Below are 19,217 nucleotides of genomic sequence, written 5' to 3' on the forward strand. Positions count from 1 at the left end.
CTTAAAATTGGAAATGCTGATGTAGTCATGCTAAGCATTAAAAACATGGAAGGTAAACAAATGGAAGGAAATGAAGGACATTTGAAAATAGTCCAACAATGACTTTGAAAATAAAAATGGCATTGCTTGTTAAAGATGCAGTATCCCTTTTCTTAGCTGGTTTGATTACTCCAGTAAAAGTCTGTAAAAGCTGTTAAGAGCTTCATTCAGGAAAACTTCAAACCAATTTGTACAAAATGATCAGGCAAAGCCTAAAACATCTCAAGCTCATGAACAAAACTGCTTAGTACTCCATTTTCCAATAAAATGTAATGCTGCATTTAATCAGTTTGAGATAGTGCTGGCTGTGCATACAACTTAATAAACCAATGAAAATGCAGAGACCATTGTTTTATTGACTTTTCCATCTAATAAGCTGTGGTCAATTCAGGTATCAAAAGGGATACTACATAATGGATCACTGAATAGGTACACTACAGAGGATGATTCGACGGATCAGTTTTCAGTCCCACCACAGCTAAGTGAAGTGTGTTTTTGTTTGTGTGAATGTGTCAGAGTTTTTACAGCTGTTCCTGCCTTCATGATGTGAATTACCCTGATTCACTAAATGGACTGAATTAACTCAAGAACACAAAGTTTGTCTATGCTTTTTGTAAGAGACCTTGACTAAAGCTGGTATTAAAAAAAGTGCCCATTTTCCCTAAGGGAAGAAGGGGAGAAGAATGGCACACCTATAACATACACAGTAGACAACCAATTAAACTATCATGATGAAAAATTGCCAATAATTAAAGATTCATTAAGCAGGTTAATTTCTCACCTATTTTGAATACAAAATAGTACAGGAGTTTAGAAATATTATGTGCTTTAAAATGATGATTGTTCCTAAGAGGATACTGCCTTCACAGGTTCAGAGGAGAGAAGGGGGGAAAAGGGGAAAACTGTAAAATATCACTTCATGGACATAACCAACTTATTTTCATAAAAAAATTCAATAGTGAAAGGACTCGGAATGCAAGAGGTAAAAAGGATAGGAAAAAAGAACACATGGAATTTTTTTTTTGTTTGTTATCTGCAAAACTAGTCAACCCCCATCTGGAAGTGACTGACACTATATAGTGTTAGACAATCTCTCTCTCTCTTACACACACATGCACATACATTGAGTTTTCAATTAAACATAAGGGGACCACTGTAACACACACTAGATGATACTCCCCAGCACATACCTTGCTATAAAACTGCAAAATAGAGATTGCCTCCTAGAAGCTGAAAAACAACTTCGTTTTTGTTTTTCAGAAGTTGTGTAAATAAAGAAAACTTGCTGACTGTATGTTTTTTTGCACATGATGAGTTGGACCTTTTGCATATGTGTTAACTCTCAACCACAGAGGTAAACAACAGAGAAAAGTAAAAGCACTTTTGGGAAAAATCACATATGTAGCTAACTAACACAGAACACTATAAGCATACCTAATGTTTCTAATGCAGACGTTTCTTCTCCAAGTTATATATCTCCAGGGATAATTGTAAAAAGGCAATAAATTAAAAAAATCTAATGCAAACCAGTACTTATAACATATAGAATGATCTTAGGTACAATTTTAATCTTTTTCTTAATCTTTAAAAATAATACCAAGCTGCATTTCAGAGGAATATGTGCAACATTTACAAAAATTCTTTTCATTACGACTTCTGCAAAAGGCAAGGGCACACAACGCACACACCATGGGGAGGCAAAGGGTTTGTTCTATCCAAGAGAAATCAGCTTGTGGCACATGAAGAGGACCCACCAGAGAGGGAATGCACAGAGAGGAACTAGTTTCTATACCATAACTACAGATTTATAGGACATATTATGGACTTTTATGCCAGGTTAAAAGAGTTGCAACTACTGAGAAGACTAGACTTTGAAACACTGACCAAGCAATAGGATCGCATAAGTTACTACAGGTAGGATTGGGATGCAGGGTTAGCTCTATACAACGCCAGAAGATGGCGATATTGCTTACTTTCTAAGAAAGCATTGGGAAAAAATTAAAATTCGAATTAATACACTTTTAAACAATTTCATGCACTAGGGACTCACTAGATAATTTTACAGTGATGTAGTATGACTTTTAAGAAAAAACTTCACGTTTATAAAAGCATAAATAGAGGTATAACATTACATTATTTTGCAAGTTGTGTAACATACAGATACAAATAACTTATTAGAGCTGCATATAGAAAATCATATTCATTATGTGATTAAAACATGAAAAGCGCAGTAAGTTATTATTTTTTTCTTTGCTTTAAAAAATAAAAAAGGCTCCATGAATTTTAATTCCACCCACTTTATTATTCTCTACATTCCTCCAACTCCAACTTAAAACTACTTGGAAATAAAAAAGTATGAGAAAATGTATAGCTATTGGATCCCAAATATAAAGAACTCCTCTCTTTAAATACATCCTAAGAATCACAGGAAAACCAAAAGGAAACACAAAGAACTCATCCAAAATCTGATGTGACCTACTGGTCCTAAAACCTTTTTTTTTTTAAAGACCTGTAAAAACCACTCATTTAGTTATTATTTGATATGGATGAAAAAAGACCGATCAGCACAGACCATTTTCTTACCTTTTTTTGACTATCAATATGACAACAAGGAGAAGTAGGATGAATACCAGAATTCCAGCACTTATTCCTGCTATTTTCACCACCCGATCTGTTTGTTTAGCTGGATCTGGAATCACTTCAGGTTCTTCTGTTGCTGCTGCTAAATGAATCAATAAAAGAAATTACTTAAATGTATAAGTTGGTGATAATTTTCATATATGTGTGTGTCTTAATACAGTAGTTAAAATATAGATACATGCATCATGTGTTTAAACATCTATATATGTGTACATAGACACACCACAAATTTCAATATATACACCATATATTTGCAACACCAAATATACAAGCAGTGTTTATTAAACACTCTTTTCCAAGCCACAGTCTGCACCCTAAACTGTAGCACTTCTCCCCTTCACCCAGTTCCAGTCCACCTTTGTGTATTAATTCAGCTTGCAGCATCTGGTCTGAGATCTGCATGCTACTGGGAATTTTAATTCTCTAAATAAGGCCATCCACAAAGCCAAGACTAAAGTCAGCAGTAGTTTTATTTCTGTTTATAGACCCTGAAAAAAACCCCACAAACTCCTGTTCTACCGAGAGTTGAAACCATTCCATAACACAGCTGAGTGGGCTGAGGCTACAGGTTACAGCAGAAAAAAAACCAGAATATAAATGAAAGTGCACAGCCATTCAGTCTGCACCTCTTTGCATAACAGCCTGGTATACAAAAGATCAGGAACATAGTCTTTTCCACCTTGATAAAAATATAAAAAAATATAAATCAGTTTCAGCCAAGGGTAAAATCCCGTGAGATATTTACTTGTGGAATAGGAAATGGTTCTCCTGTTCTCTAGTTCTTACTTTCTAAGGCTGTGGCCTTTTGTCTACTCACAGGCATGAAATGGTATGTGTGCTTGCTCTCCCTCTGACCCTTCTCTCACTCTCCACCCAGCATGCAGCAGATGCCACTTAACCTCTCCACTCACAGCAGCTGCATGTGGAATAGGTACAAACTGTTGGTATCACTGTGTCTGTGGCATTACACAGAAAATGTCTTTTACTCTGAAACTAGGATGCTTCTCAACGGATCACCAAAAGAAGCAGAATGAAAAATGAGGTGAAATAGTATACTACTGCTCTGCTGAAAAGCTGCTCCATAACCCTTTCAGAAAGTCAGTGTAGTCAGTACCAGGGAAATTGCTATCTAATACTTTCTGGTTTTAACCATGTTACTTAGACTGTTTCTGTTCAGGTTCCATGTACAGGAACCTGCATTAAGTTTTGAGGGAAGGATTTTGCTGTTATTTAAAATCAGTCTTTATTACTTGTTTCTGTAACTTTCATCTCAGCCGTATCTGAACCACTTACAACCTATCAGATCAACCTTCTGAGTTAGGAACGTGCTCTCTTCCAGACACCCATGCAAGAGCTAGACAGACAGTAAGAGATCTGGCAGTGCTTTAATCATAAAACTTAATCATCATCATAAGACTTCATCATTATAATCGTCTCTCTCACCTACAGCTTGAACTCTATCTGCTAAGAAATACTAAATGCTTCCTCCTCTGTGTAAATACATGCCTGCATGCACACTTGCATACATAACCTGTGTGGACTCAATTCTAAATATTTTGTTTGTATTATGTATTTGTTGAGGTGTCTCGGGTAAGAGTCAGGATCGGGTAAGTGGCGTGTGAATATGTAGCTGCGTACACACAACACATACACATAAGCTAAAATTAATGTTAGATACGCGTAGGATGCTGTCTAACAGAGAAAATGAGGGGCATGACTTTTGAGGTGGAACTGGAAGATGAAGGTATTCAACATTCTTAGTGCTTAAAATGAATCACCTCCCAATCCAATATTAGCTGGGCTGGATGTGACAAATGCAAATGAACATTTGATAAGCAGTAGAGCCAAAAGGCCAATCAGAAGAGTCAAAAGACCAATCAAAGCTAAATATAAATGGTTTTATATGCCAATGGGGAAAAAAAGTCATGTTTGCTGTAAGGGCTACCGAGAAATAGCAAGGACTTGGGAAGTGTAAAGAGGGAGCATGCAGGAGTGGGATAGTCACTTTGTCTGGAATTGCAAATGTGAGCACAGCTGGGCAAAGGTAAGACCTAGCAAAGGTAAGAACTACTGAAGCTGCAAAATAACTAAGGCTGGAGCAAGAGATTTAGCTGTATGGATGGAAATTTAAGAGCAAGAGATTTAGCTGTATGGATGGAAATTTAAGGCCAGGTCTTTGAGAGATTTCAAATTATGAACCAGAGGGATTATATGTGACCTGAAGTTATACTTTAAAACTTGAAGGCTCAAAAATACATCCAGCAGTACAGCCTTGATCAAGACAGTGGTATTTTCGCAGGAGCATTAGTGATGAGAGAGTAGAGGGGAAAGAATAACAGACCCGTTTCACACCTCTCAGAAGAAAGATAGGACCCTTATAACTTGATAGAGCAAGCTTCAATATAGGTGCTTCTCATAGTCATGTTTAAAATTATTGCATGGTCACATATATGTTATTTCATTCAGAAAAGTTACTTTAGAGAAAGAACAATAGGCATCTCAGAAAAACTGAAGAAAAGGTTATTGAGGAAGTTTACTTATTTGGTTAACTTAAGCACAGGTGTTTTATTATATAGTGTGTAAGCAATAACTGGGTTTGGATCATCAATAACTTCAAAATGAAGTTTTCTGTCAAGTTTGTAGAACAACAGTGGAAAGCCAGGAGGATATCAACTACTTGTCCATTTGTTCCGGTTCCCTTACATTAAAGGGTTTGAAGTAAGAGACAGTAATTAATTCCATGAACTTTAAGGCTGCTTATGAGATAAAGTTTGTGCCCACTAGAAATGTACCACAGAGTTCTAAATTAATTGAGAAAAATTATATTGAATAGTTATAGACTAAGCAAGTGTATAACCAGTGAATGAGCCTGCTATACCCAAAATGCTAAAATCTACTGGCAGAACAATACCTCTCTCCCCAATATCAATTGAAAGATTGCTTTGTACTTAAATGAAACCAGGTTTATTATATGCATGTTTCCAGCAACAGACAATATATGCATTCTCTAGACTAAATGTTACATTTGGGGACTATATGAAAGCAATCATAGATATAAATCACACTGTAATCTATGCCTTATGTGTATGGGCATTGCATGCAATGGAGTATATTATTTTGAGGAAGCTATTGAATGTAACATAGAATCATTTAATGGAACTTACAAATTTGAAAGTATTTCATATTACTTGTGTTTTAATTGTGACAGCTCAAAGTGTATAGCAACAAGCACGTGCGAACTTACACATGCAGAGACAAAGGACAAAATCGGAGAAACCTTGTGCCTATGTGTTAAACCTACATGTATGAATGAGTGTCTCCTGGCTGCTGATTGCAGAAGGACTACAGCAGCAAGAGAACTTCTGCTTACTCTGAGAATTTGCTTTCTCGACCCTCTACAAGATTACGGGGATTTAGTTCTCTGAAGCGGCTCTTCTGTAGGCTGAACTGCTTTTGTCAAACAAAGTAACGCAACTAATCAAGGCTTCATCAAAGGCAAATCTTGCCTAACCAACCCAGCAGTTTTATATGATGGTGTGACTACATCAGTGGACAAGGGAAGAATTACAGATGTCATCTGTCTGTAAGCCTTTGACATGGTCCATGACAACATCCTAACACAACATCTCTAAATTGGAGAGATACAGTAATTAAAAATGGAATTATTTAGATAATTGGAGTTAACTAGTGTATATTTCTAAACAAGGCAAAAATGGTCTAAAAATTATTTAAGTTACAAAGACATCTGCTTTACTAATTTCTAATGTTCATTTTTAGTAATGTAGTCCTGCAATCCTCTCTTACATATTGAACAGCAGACTGTATTGAAAGGTAATTTACAGAAAGATGGTCATATAAAAATGCATGCTCTCTTTGCTATTAATTCCTTTGGCCAACCTTACTCTAATAGACCTTAAATTTAGTGTTAATTTTTACAATATCTTTGCCTTGCACATTACTGTTTTTCGCAATTTGATCCTATAAGTCTGAGATAATCCTGCAGTTTCAACCACTGCAAACTCATCTTCCATAAAATTTGCTAGAGTTTCTGCTCTGAAACAGAGCATTAGCTACATTTTTTTCCCTGTACAAAAATGGCTGCCTAAAGTGAAGATTTATGAGATAGACTGGGAGGAGAACAACGTCTCTACTTGCCTTTCTTCTGAACTAATGAACAGTAACAGAAATCACATTCCACAGTTCCATTCACAAAGTTCATAAAATAATTTTACCCAGTGATTGTGGCTCTGCACATAGCCAGTAATAGTCACCATATAAGAAGTCATTCTACTTGTTTTCATAGATACTACAGGAGAATATTCAGTCAGTTGCATGAAGCTCGACTGTGAACAGGACTAAATCAGACTAGCATCGCTAACTCTCTCAGGGACAGTCAAATTCTAAACAGTTGATGAGGTACAGTTCATCTCACAATTTCCTGATGTACTTGATTCCTCTAATTTTTTTTAACATATTTTTAATTAATCACATCAAAAAATCCAATACCCACTTCTAAAACTGAGCATATGCATAGTATTTACAATTAATTCTTGATGTATACTGTTGCATAAGGAATCCAGTCACAGCATATATTGCTTTCCTGTCTTCTCCTTCCTTCTGTGGTTCAAAATTTACACACAGCCTTGCAAAATTGTCAGAGAATTTATGACACTCAGCACAAAATCTATTCACCTATCCCTTCCTCAGGAGATGGTAGAGGAATCAAGATAATGATATTCTACTCATTCACCCAAACACAATTATTCAAGCAGAAAATTCTGGTAGGGTTTTGCAGAGCTGCTTGCATGGTACCACTTAAAGAACAGCCAGCCTTCTAAAAGACAGCTTTAAATCAGAGGTTTCGAACAAGGTTTTTATACTTAACTTCTCACCATACCATTCGACTCTCTTAGCATTCACAGCATTTTATGCTGGGTTTCCTTTGTGTGAGCAAGAGAAGAAACTCAGTTTTATGCATGATTAAAGCTGCTATTTTATTACACTGCATTTTCTTTGAATGTTAATTTCTGTTTATGGCAGATCTTTGAATTCTCACAAACTGGTGTTATTGCTGCGTAGTTTGATATTCAAAATAGCTCTGCTCAAGATAATCAGTTCTGCACTTTTGTTATGTGGCATTCAAAAACTTTTAATTAAAACTAGGAATGACATCTGAATGAGTTCAACAAGGTAACATCAGGATAACATCATCAAATTACACTGGAGGCAGCTCTGAAGATATGTCAGTCTACCACCTGAGAAAAGGGACCGTTGAGAAACTAAGTGAGATCCTCTGACAAATATTTTCTTTGAGACTGGTCTGCCCTGTGTAATCATCTGCCCAGAAAGATTGTTGTGCCTCAATCGGTTTTGTTTTCTTACTGCTTTGCTACAATGATAATCTTTGTGCAGTTAAGGAAATTTTTAGAAGTCTGAAATTTAATTAGTAAATTCAAGTTCAGTGAGAGAAGATCTGTAACCACTTTTAACTTAATTATATTTAAAAGTCTCAGCTGATTCCATTTGATGAAAATATTTGAATGTACTTTTGCAGGGATCGGAAGATGGGATGTGCAACTTTTTCTGGCAAACTACACACATTATTCATGAGGTCTTACAGATATCCTCACGTGAGTCAGTTTGGTACACCAGTTCTCTCTCTTTAAGATTTTTTTTTTCTCAGGTCGAAACCTGAAGATACATTTACAGGGAAAGGAATCTCTACCATTCTCCCTTTCCTACATCTTCTAAAGAGTTTCTGTCTTGGAGAACAGTTTCTGGGAGATGAAGGCATGCCAGAAATAATTGGGGGTTTGGATCCATCTAAGCTGTTGCTTCCAGGACTCTAAATTACAGATTTTTGGGGGAACATTATTAAAAAGAAAAATTGTATTTCACTATGAAGAGAAAGTGTGATTCCCTGAGCTGTGCTCTGAAGTGTCAGGTTCATCCTTGTCACCATGGTAACCAGGTCCATGGCTGTCCCAAGTAAGAGAGTTTAACAGGCTCTGCTTGTGAAAAGGGGGATGCCAGGCACCACCAGCCTCTTCTCTGAACTCATTCTGAAAGAGGAGAGTAGTGACGTGATGCTTAGATAAATCTGCTGCCTTACTTCATGTTGCAACATACTGTGCCCAACTTGTACTCATGTGTGTCCCTCACTGGAGAAAAGGGGAGGTGTTATAGATGCTACCAGTTGAGCCTAGCAGGAGTCCTCAAGGCCCCAAAGATTTGTGATATTAAAAGTTAAGCCTTTGTATGAACGAAGTTATATACAACAACTGTTCTCTACATAAAAGGTCACTGCTGCGGAAATTGATAGAGCCACTGTTTCATGGGTCCCTGTGGTCCCTTCTGATAGCTTACATGCAAAAATGAAGTTAATACAGCTTCAGGTCAACCTCTAGTCAGTCAGATTTGGGATAGTATAAGGAGTTGTAGAAGTTAAGCACAGGGAGTCCCACAGGTGGCTATGCACATAAATATGGTACCAAGTAAACAGGTTTACCACCTGCTTACACATCCTGCTTTCAGATAATACAGAAAAATAGCCTGAGCTTATGCTACTGGATGTTTTTTAAACGACAAACATGCAGTTTATAAATATTCATACACATTTTAATTAATCAAATGAACCAGCACAGCATATCTTGCCATGCAATAATGATAACGTTTCCCAGAATTCCAGTATAATATATACATTTATATATAAAAGACCAGTTCCTGACTAGTATTGTAAACCCTCAGAAGTGTAGATATATGTTGTTTTGATAAGTCATATGTAATAAAGAACCCCTTAGTCCTGTTTCTACTACTCTGCAAGACTTTCAGATCAGTCCATGGACTGGTACTACTTTGATGGGAAACTATAAGGAAAAAAGAATCAAGTGAACCGTCTGCTGCTATTAGGGTCTGAAGTGAAAACTAATGAGGACTTACTCTTGCAATGTTGCACTAGAAGCAACTTAAATTCACAACAGCTACTCCGAAAACAGTAATGTCCATGAATTTATAACCAATTAGCAAGAAGTTGACCTTAATAGATTCAGAAGTATCAAGTGGAGAAAGTGCTGAATCCATTTGCCTCACTAGCTGAGAAACCTTGGACATGAGCAGATGAAGACAGCCAGAGCAGGAACAATGCTGAGGAGACAATGTTCCAGCAACACTCTGCCCTGCTTCCATGAGTCACATTGAAAGAGATTAGTGCCGTCAATGCATTTCTATTACATCTGCCACTAAGACGTACTTCTGGAGCATATACTTTGCAGGGACTTAAAAAAATAAAATAATACTTTCTTTAGCCACTTGATGGGCTTCTTTCAGTAGTCAACATGGAAGCAAAGATCCAAAGATTCAAAGCAAATTTTTTCATTGCATGTGTACTAACAGACCTTGAAAAGGGTACATAAAAAAAAACAGTTGTAGAAATACATAACATGCATGCTGTAAAGTATCAAACTGAAACAATGAAATCTAAACCACTAATTCTCCTTGATTTTCTGGAAAGGGGTGTTCATTAAGAATGGTCCCCTAACACTCTGATCCACCTGATTAACAAGTCATTTAGCAATGACTTGTTGAATGGACTGTTACCATTTCTTAAGGTCACTCTGATCTTTTGTTACATCTTTTGTAGCACTTTTTCCTAAGAACATATAAAAGCAGCCAAGCAGCCAACATTTTGTTAATTAAACCATTTGTGGAGTTTTTTTTTTTTTAGGAGAACAAAACACTTTCAAGTTAGTGTTTGGCCACATTAAAAATCAAACAACTTTCAAGTTTTAGTCTGAACAAACCGTCTGATTTCACAAGTGTGCTTTTAAAAATGAAGCCTCACTTGATGTTAGTTATAAAATTAAAAGTATGCAAAACACTGTATTAAAAAATTACCTGGTTTTGACAATGACTCCTATATGGTTTGCTAGGTCATAATTAAATCTGAAAAGAAAATTACTACAAAAGCAGTGTTTGGTAACAATATACAAAATGCCTCATCTTCATGTGCCTTTCCACCAGGCAGCATTTAAGAAATTCAGCAGAGAAAGTATATGATAATGATCATTATCATTTGTATAGGCACATGAGATGGTTTATAGGGAAAACTATTACTCTTAAATGTCTGAAGTTCAGTTTTTCTATATTTATTGAAAATAACATTCTGTAAATAACTTCCCCTAATTCAAGCAACTATAAAATTGCAAGTGAGAATTTACTGGTAGTGAAGGAGTTGTAGAGTTATTGCAGACCTAAGTAAATACATTGAAGGGAGCAAGGACAACTAAACCCTTCTCCATCAGAAAACTGCAAACTCTCATCCCAAACAATATTCACACTAGCTCAAAAATGAGAAATTATCAAGATGAAAAATTATCTTATATTAAATGCAGTGCTAATAACATTGTGGATGGAATCAAAAGACAGAGGCAATGAGGAAGAACAGACACAGTGTTTTCTTCATCCTTTCAAAAACCCCAACAAATCACATTTTATATAGTGCTAAATCTAGTCTTCAATAGCAGCCATCAGTTATTATTTGTCATTCAGAATGGCAAAAGATGAGAAAATACACAGAACCACCTTCAAGAAAACAAGTGGTTAATTCTTCCTTTGGAATTAGGTCTCAGTTTTTCCAAACATGCATAGATTAAATTTATCCATAGCACATATATATATAGTTTATATATAGTCTTTAATAGCACTAATTTGTTACTAGTATCCCAGATTATTACTGTCATGACTGCCAGCCTTCAGTATCTTGTTTTCTGTAAAATTTGGTACATTTTCAAATAGAGTGAAAAAGTAAATGTATATACTCTGAAATAAGCAAAGATGCTTTCTTTCACATGAATTCTATTCTTCCACGTAGAGAAAGTTTTTGCAACTTCTTCAGTTATACAACACCTTAATGACATAATGCAGTGTCTATAGGAGTCCACTGGGCTGGCTGGGAAACAACACAGGATGCGCTGGTGTGCAACACCCATGGCAGGGAACTTTTTTTCCCTTTAAAACCTTGCCATGTGAAGAGCACCCACTACCAGAAGGTTACATGCTCAAGGTTCTTGAGGTTCTCCAGAACCTTTTAGCAGTAATAGGTGTCATAAGCAGCTGGATGTCTGGGAGCATGAAGGAAAGGCAAATATCCTCTTCCAAACCAATGGGGGGCATCACCCATCTGCACATTGCAGCAGGCTGCAAGTACTATCTCAGCTGTTACCCTAATTACGCAGTTGCTCCCAAATCTGCTTATCTAAATACATCTGAAATGTCTTATATGTGCACTTTAAGCTAGGCCACATGATTTTGCATGGAAACATCAAAGCAGTGGTGCTTATCCATGCTAGTCTACCAGGTGCAATGTGAGGGCAACAGCCTTTAGCTGGCTAAGAGCTTTGCTATCTTCTGCTACACCACCCATTTCCAACACAAATATGTTAACTAAGCCTTAAACCCTGTGTAAGAAGTCACAAGCCTGTCTATAGGCTTGTTTACCACATTTGACATCTAGAAACACAACCATAATGGCACTGCAACAACATGCAGCTAATGCAATGACAACTCTATGAAAAACACATTGATGTTCACAGCTCAGGGTTGATTGCCATTGAATACTGAGTTCAGATCAGGACTTGTAATGACATTAAAAGCCTTCCATATTGTGTCATTGCCTCTCTTTCTACATATTTCTACATTATTAATATGTCAAAGAAACTTTCAAGCATTAAGGAGAGATGGCCGTCCTACAGGACAAAACATGCCTGCAAGAAAGAAGACAGTTAAAGTGTATTGCCACTTTTTGAACCGTTGTCTCTACTTTTTCACATTTTTTTTCTTTTAATACTGAAGTTTTCTTACCTTCAAATTTTACACTCTAATTTCTCTCTCTGAAAGAAATACGAGACTTTTTGTTATTTCCATTACCCAAGGACTACTCATACAAGACTGTGATGGGGAACCAGGTATAATAAAGAGTCTCCATGATTAAAGTTACATAAACTTTTTATATCTGTTATCATACTGGTTCATAAAAAGTAAAGTTTTTAATTTCACAAAGCACAACTCTGACAGAAGACAGCCAGGTTGTAGGAATAATAGTAAAGGGTTGTACAGTATGCAGAACTAAAAGGTATCAGTTTGAAAGTGGCTCTGTTGCCCCCTCAGCTGTATTTTTTTACAGGTTGTAGAGCAGTCATTTTTATCCAGAGGATGAAATTAGCTGTTCTGTATTGGATATGCTTTGGGCTGCTGCTGTCTCAGCTAGCTTCTCTAGGAAAATACAACGGTATCAAAGGAAAAAAGAATATATCTAACAAAAGCTTCAAATTCACATAGAAGTAAAAATAAATGAAGCCAACTATAACATGCAAATATTGTATTATGATTTATGTAATGGATTGCTGGTAAAGAAGATTACTGTACTGGTATTTATGCTTTAAATCTGGTTTTAGGGTTTTCAGTCAGTTGTGATCTGATTAAAATGCGTCTGATTTGGAGGAGAAAATCATCTTAAACTGATGGAGTGCCAAGAACTCTTGTAGATGAGGTGGCAAAAATATCTATACTGAAACCCTGAGCTATGTCTATCAATGACCAAAAACAAATTTGCATTTTAAAATGAGAAAAAAAAATTGAATTAACAAGGACTGACATGAAAATAATGTGCTCTAGCGTTCACAGACACAGGCTAAGACACACCTGTATGTATCTCATATACATTGTCCCTTTGGCAAAACGTGAATTGCAATTTGAAACACACAGGCCACTCCACACTGTGAGTTCCCATTTATAAGCAGGTATTACTGACCATACTGAGCAAAAATGGCCTTTCATCATTTTTAGGAAGGGAAAAATGGCTTTATTCAGTGACTAAGTGGATACGACTTTAATGAATGGCTTCTTATTCCTTAAGACCTAGCCAATGGGATCTATCACCTTTCTTTCAAACTTGGATAGATGGATTCACGCTGAATCACCAACACAGAAGATGACTTTCAGATGGCTTCAATAACACCCATAAGTCAGATGTACTGTTATATTTTAAATAATGTTTGAAAAGAAACATACACATGGGAAACATATTAGAAAGTCAACGTAATATCTCCAGATAAGACCTTACCTTGCCTGATTCTGGTGTAATAATAAGACTAGTAAGTACTACATGAAAATATAGTGCTATCTGATATGATCATGCCTGCTACTTACAGAATCCTGTAAAAGTAAATACAAAACTGTTTGCATACTTCAAGCATTTAAGAAATAGAAAGTGGAGAATAACAATGTATTTCTGAAGCAAATATTAAACAGCTTGGTACTACAGTAAACTTCATATGAAATCTATAAAAGCCTTTTTAGATCATTAGGACACTTCAGCTAGACAAAATGTTGAAAAGTAAGAAATAAAAATGAAATTTGATCTAAAGTCACATATATCATTAACTTATTTTCAGTGTGCAACAAATACAAACATTAGAAAAATCTCTAGTATTAAAGGGCAACTTTGTTATCTCACTGATCATTTAGGGGTAAATACAGCTACCATACACTGAGAATGGAGAAGAGACCTAGTGGTCTTTCAGTTTTGTAGACCCAAGGATTTTACTCGATGTAAAAATAAATGTTCAATTCTGTGCTCTCAATCTTACACCAATCTTGATACATTTACACTCAGCTACATGTGACATTTTTCATGGAAAGTAATTCCCTCTGTTTCCACCTACAAAGACAAGTGCAGCATCTGATGTTTGGGATGGTAACACCACGGTACTGCCTCGGAATAGAAAGAAGCATTGCAGAAAACAAGGAAGGAAAGAATTGATCTTGTTTCCATCTTCAGCTGTGTCATGGATGCTGAAGACATCGCCAGACTCTGCTCAGGGAGATGCACAGCAAAAGGACTAGGGGCAACAGACATGATTTGCAATGAGGAAAATCCCAAAGCAGATAAAATGGGGAAAAACAAAAGAAAAATCACAATGAGGGTGGTCAAACACTGGGAAAGTTGTTCAGAGAGGTATCTCCATCCTCGGAGGCATTTAAAACTCAGCTTGACAAGGCCCTGAGCAACCTAACTTAACTTCCAATGTAGATTCAAACAAGTTGCACCTGCTCTGAGCAAGGGTTTGATCAGACAATCTTTAGAGATCCCTTCCAACATGAATCATTGTAAGATTCCTATTTCATTCATCAGGACACCAACTGAGACTCTGTTCATCTCATTGCTTTAAGTAGTCATTATTGCCTTGTCTCCATAATTAAATAAATGCATTAAACAATATTCTCTGGAATGCAGGGAATACAGTTTTAACTTTGTATTTCATCCAGTGTCAGTATTTCACTTAGATTCACTTTTGAAGCTTTCTTCTAAGGCTGTTGCAATTTCAAAAACAACCCTCTAAGATTCAATCAGTGCTGGCTCCTAGGCACTTTTTAAAGTTGACTGTAGCTATAAGCATCTGGAGCTGAGTATTTAAGAAAAAGTTCATGCCTTGCTTTGCTTTAAGATTCTCAGTGGCAACTGATTGCCTATAAAGATGAAGACTGCAGTTCAGGTCCTGCATCTCAACCCAGCAGAGAAGATACATTACATCACTTAGTCCTTCCTTACCAGAAAATATCTTCATCAGCTGAAGTTTCATTACCTGAGAAAGGGGATAGAAAGCACCCTTTTAAGCTGCTATTGACATGGCTACATATTGGGTAAAAAAACTTACCGCCTATAGCATGTGATTGCTTTCCCCCCTGAAATCCTCTCTCCTCATTTGCTCCCCACTGCCCAGGGGCCCCCTGGGGCTGGAGATGGAATGTCGTAAGATAGTGTGGAGATATAAGAAGGGTGATGCAGGGTTTAGCGGCAGAGAGAGAGTTTGTGGTTAAAGGAGTTGCCCTAGGTCTGACAGGAAAATGAAAATACAGAGATATGGAAAGGGAAATGAGAGATGAAAAAGTAAGAGAGTCTGGAAAGAAGATATGTAGAACAACCACAACAGGGAAACAGAAAAAGAAAAAAAAAAACCAGCAAAAAGGGAAACAGTAAAAGGAAGTGTAACATATCATAAAAAAAAAAAATGAAGAAGAAAGGGAGAAAGGATAATGGTTGATATAGAAAATGTTTAAAATTCTTTAGTGATAAAATAAAAGATTTTTGTGAAATCAATGATTTTTGGTAGTAAATGTTGATTTAAATTGGACTGGAATTGTGTCCCCTCGCTACATGAATCTGAGCAATACGTGCCAATGAAAAGAGACGCAAAACCAAACGTGTATCTCTGTGAATGAAAGAGGTGATCTATTTCTTTCCTTCTTTCCAAAGGCACGATCCAGACATGTTACAAACATTACTTTGCACATACTAGGAAGGTCATCTCCTGTGCTGGTTAGCAATGGGAATTTCAGATGCAACTACATGTGCTGCCACCACAGAAAACTACCATGTAACTCTGCATAAATTGTCTGCCTTTTTGTGAGATAGGCAGAACAAGATCATAAATAGCATTATGAATCATAAATGAAATGTGCTGCCAAATCTGCACGGAGTGATTTACAGATCAATGTCCTTGTGATATATATTACCTTGGGTCACTGCTATTAAGTCTTCGCTTTTAGTTGGAGAAAATACATTCCTTTCTATTTCTTACCATGCAGGTAGAAAAAATCAACCAATCAGCATCACTGACATGAGAGCAGTGGTGTTACCTTCCACTTAACAGAAAAATATCAATGCAGACCTTGTCATTTAACCTTCCTTAACCTTCGCTCCCTCAATCAAACAACTTCTGCCTCAAACTAGTGCACGCTCTTACCCTTGATGTTTCTTTTAAGGTGAACTAGTGTGAACAGATTTTTAAACTAAAAAATGTTCCAGTTTGCTTCAAATATTTTAAATATTTTAAATATTCTCTACATTCAGTTACTCTCTTGAGACCTGGCAAATCAAACAACTCCATACGCATCTGAGAGCAGACTTTCAGCTGAAATCAGCGGGGTTCTGCCAGGATGGACAAACAAGGAGTGCTTCAACCATTCTGAAAAGAAACTACTAAAAGAAAAGTCTTATTTCAATTCTCTGTGTTTTGCTTCATCAAATGTAGTGAATAAAGATGCCAATTTAAGGACTATCATTTTACAAAATAGCAATACCTACTGCAAAATTTTTCAACAGTTACATGTACTGACTCTGAGCTTCCAGCAGAATTGCACACAAAAAAATCTTATTTTCAGTCATTTACAGGAATGTATTTATGCCCCTAAAAAAAATATGTTTTATTAACATTCATAGATATTGCAGGTACTAAATCAGTTTAATCACCAGAAGATATTTTTATATAATATCAATTTTCTATCTCTTTATTGAATGCTTCTATAGCCTCTTTCAAGAAACATAAAATCATTTACTGAGTAACAATACACTAAGTAAATTTCATTCTCACTCAGCTCATTGACTTAATAATGTTCACTTAGTGAATGTGAATTCAAAACAAGTTTCATTACATTAAACCATCTTACAGTGATCTTGACTTTTGGCAAAGATAAAAAGTACCATTAGGAAACTTTAATTACAAATCTTGATTGAAAACCCAGAGACAACAACAGTCGAATTGAAAGGGTTTTTTTTAATTTTAAAAAAAGGAAATATTCCTCATCCCATAACCCAAGAAGAATAAGCTTTCTATACTGGTATGTACACCCTCATTAAAACCAATTTTCCTTCTCCCATAGCATTGCCACCATGCCTATGTTACTGCAGGTGGGAACCCCTGCTCTGTGTTTTGCAAAGACCTTTCTCACATCAAATACTCTAGTAACTTCAGCTTGGATTTCATTCTTGTCTTTCATATTGGATGAGGGAAGATTACAGATAAGATTAAGGTGAGTTAGGTTCAGAGTTGGGTTTCCGTCCCTTTTCAGACAGTGCTCCTTGTGCGCAAGGGTCTATTCCAGCCACAATGAAATGAACATAAATAGTTTGAAAATAATTTCTAAGATTAAAAGAAGTCTTTCACTAAAAAGAGAGATGTGGGCCAAACAGTAAGAGAAGAGTAAATGGAGACTTTTCAAGGAGGCCAGACTCAAGAAATTTGGGGGAAATACAAATGTAAATTAGTAGCTCTGGAAATTATAATTTTTTCCTACATTTCCTTCAAAGGTTCCCTTCTTAAACTCCAGTTTTTTAGGTACCTGACAAAGAAAAATAAGCAGCTCATCCCCCTGTGCCCATTGGTATTTTTTTCCAAATTTAGAGCTAATGGAGAATTTCATTAATATGAAACTTCAGAACACCAAATTTGAATCATCACTGTGAGCACACATAGGGAAAGAAATTTTGCCCAAACTTTCTCCATTCTCCTTGGAAATACAGTATGCTGAAAAGCATGACCATAAAATCTAAGCATTCTTAAGGAATGCTGTCTGGCTGACAATGAAGTAAGGATGAGTCTGGCTAAGATGGAGTAAACCTTCCTCACTGCAGTCGATAGGGTGCTGTGTTTTCAACTTGTGAGCAGAACAGTGTTAATAACACAGAGGGATGTTTTAGCTATTGCTGAGCAGGGCTTCCACACCGTCAAGGCTTTCTCATTTTTCATGCTGCCCCAATAGCACATAGGCTGGTGATGGGGGATGGGTAGGATGCTGCGGTGGGGGGGAGGATCAGGACAGCTGGCCCCAACTGACCAAAGAGGTTTCCCATAACATATAATGTCATGGTTAGTAATAAAAACTGGGAGTTTTGTTTTTCCAAAGTAACCATAGCTTGGAGACACTCTGGAAATGGGACTGTCTGCAGGAGGTGGTGAGTGACTGCCTTTGCATCACCTTTTAAAAAATAAATTAATCCTTCTTTCACTTATTAAACTATTCTTATCTCATCCCACAGGTTTGCTTACTCTTCCTCTTCTGATTCTCTTCCCCATTCTGGTGGTCAGAAGAGCAGCTGGGTTGGAGCTTAGTTGCCTCCAAAAAGTACACAGAAAAGGAAAAAAGAGCAATAATAAAACTTGTTAAAAATCTGAAAAAAACCTCCAAACAACTCACAGAAAAGACCCAAAAGCTACTTATACTATTGGCCATTTATATCATCTAAAAAAATAGGTTATTTCTTCTTATCGAATTAACAAGACATATTTATAATGCTCTACTCAGTTAATTACTATACTGTAATTTGCATGTCATCTCTCCTTCTAGCTGAACCTTTAAAAGTCTTTTCAGGTATTACCTTGAGACAGAGGACTCTTATTTAACAGCTGAAAAAACTGAAACAGAAAATAAACAAGCCTGAGGATAACAAGGATCTCGTACTTGAGCTATAAGTGTTTTCAGATAAAGGTAATGTTTGGCATAAGTCTTACTTTCCACAGTGTCTTTTTTCCCCTTCCTCACTCTGCTGCTTTTACAAGGTAAGATAAGGTCATACCAGGTTTAGTAACCTTAAAAAAAGCAACCTACACTAACTGGCACTTTTTCACACATTTGTTTTTGCTGTACCTATCCCCTCACTCTCTCAATTTTTTACACAGTATTTAAAGCAGCTTAAGATTAAA

At 36.5% G+C, this 19,217-nt stretch overlaps 1 protein-coding gene across 15 annotated transcripts in view; it reads right to left on the reverse strand.

Annotated features, from left to right (window-relative positions):
• Window positions 1-19,217, reverse strand: part of PTPRK (protein tyrosine phosphatase, receptor type K) — a 393,103-nt gene that overhangs the window by 34,520 nt on the left and 339,366 nt on the right. For 9 of the 15 annotated variants that reach the window (XM_027633116.1, XM_027633171.1, XM_027633148.1 and 6 more), the window contains exon 14: window positions 2,623-2,761. In XM_027633116.1, the coding sequence (XP_027488917.1) occupies window positions 2,623-2,761 (139 nt within the window). Of the gene's footprint in view, window positions 1-1,473; window positions 1,516-2,622; window positions 2,762-19,217 lie in introns of all 15 variants that reach the window. The other 6 variants (XM_027633191.1, XM_027633178.1, XM_027633156.1 and 3 more) reach the window with 2 other exon arrangements.

The sequence above is a fragment of the Corapipo altera genome, unplaced genomic scaffold, assembly GCF_003945725.1.
Source record: "Corapipo altera isolate COAL_440 unplaced genomic scaffold, ASM394572v1 2b, whole genome shotgun sequence".
In the NCBI taxonomy this organism is placed as follows: domain Eukaryota; kingdom Metazoa; phylum Chordata; class Aves; order Passeriformes; family Pipridae; genus Corapipo; species Corapipo altera.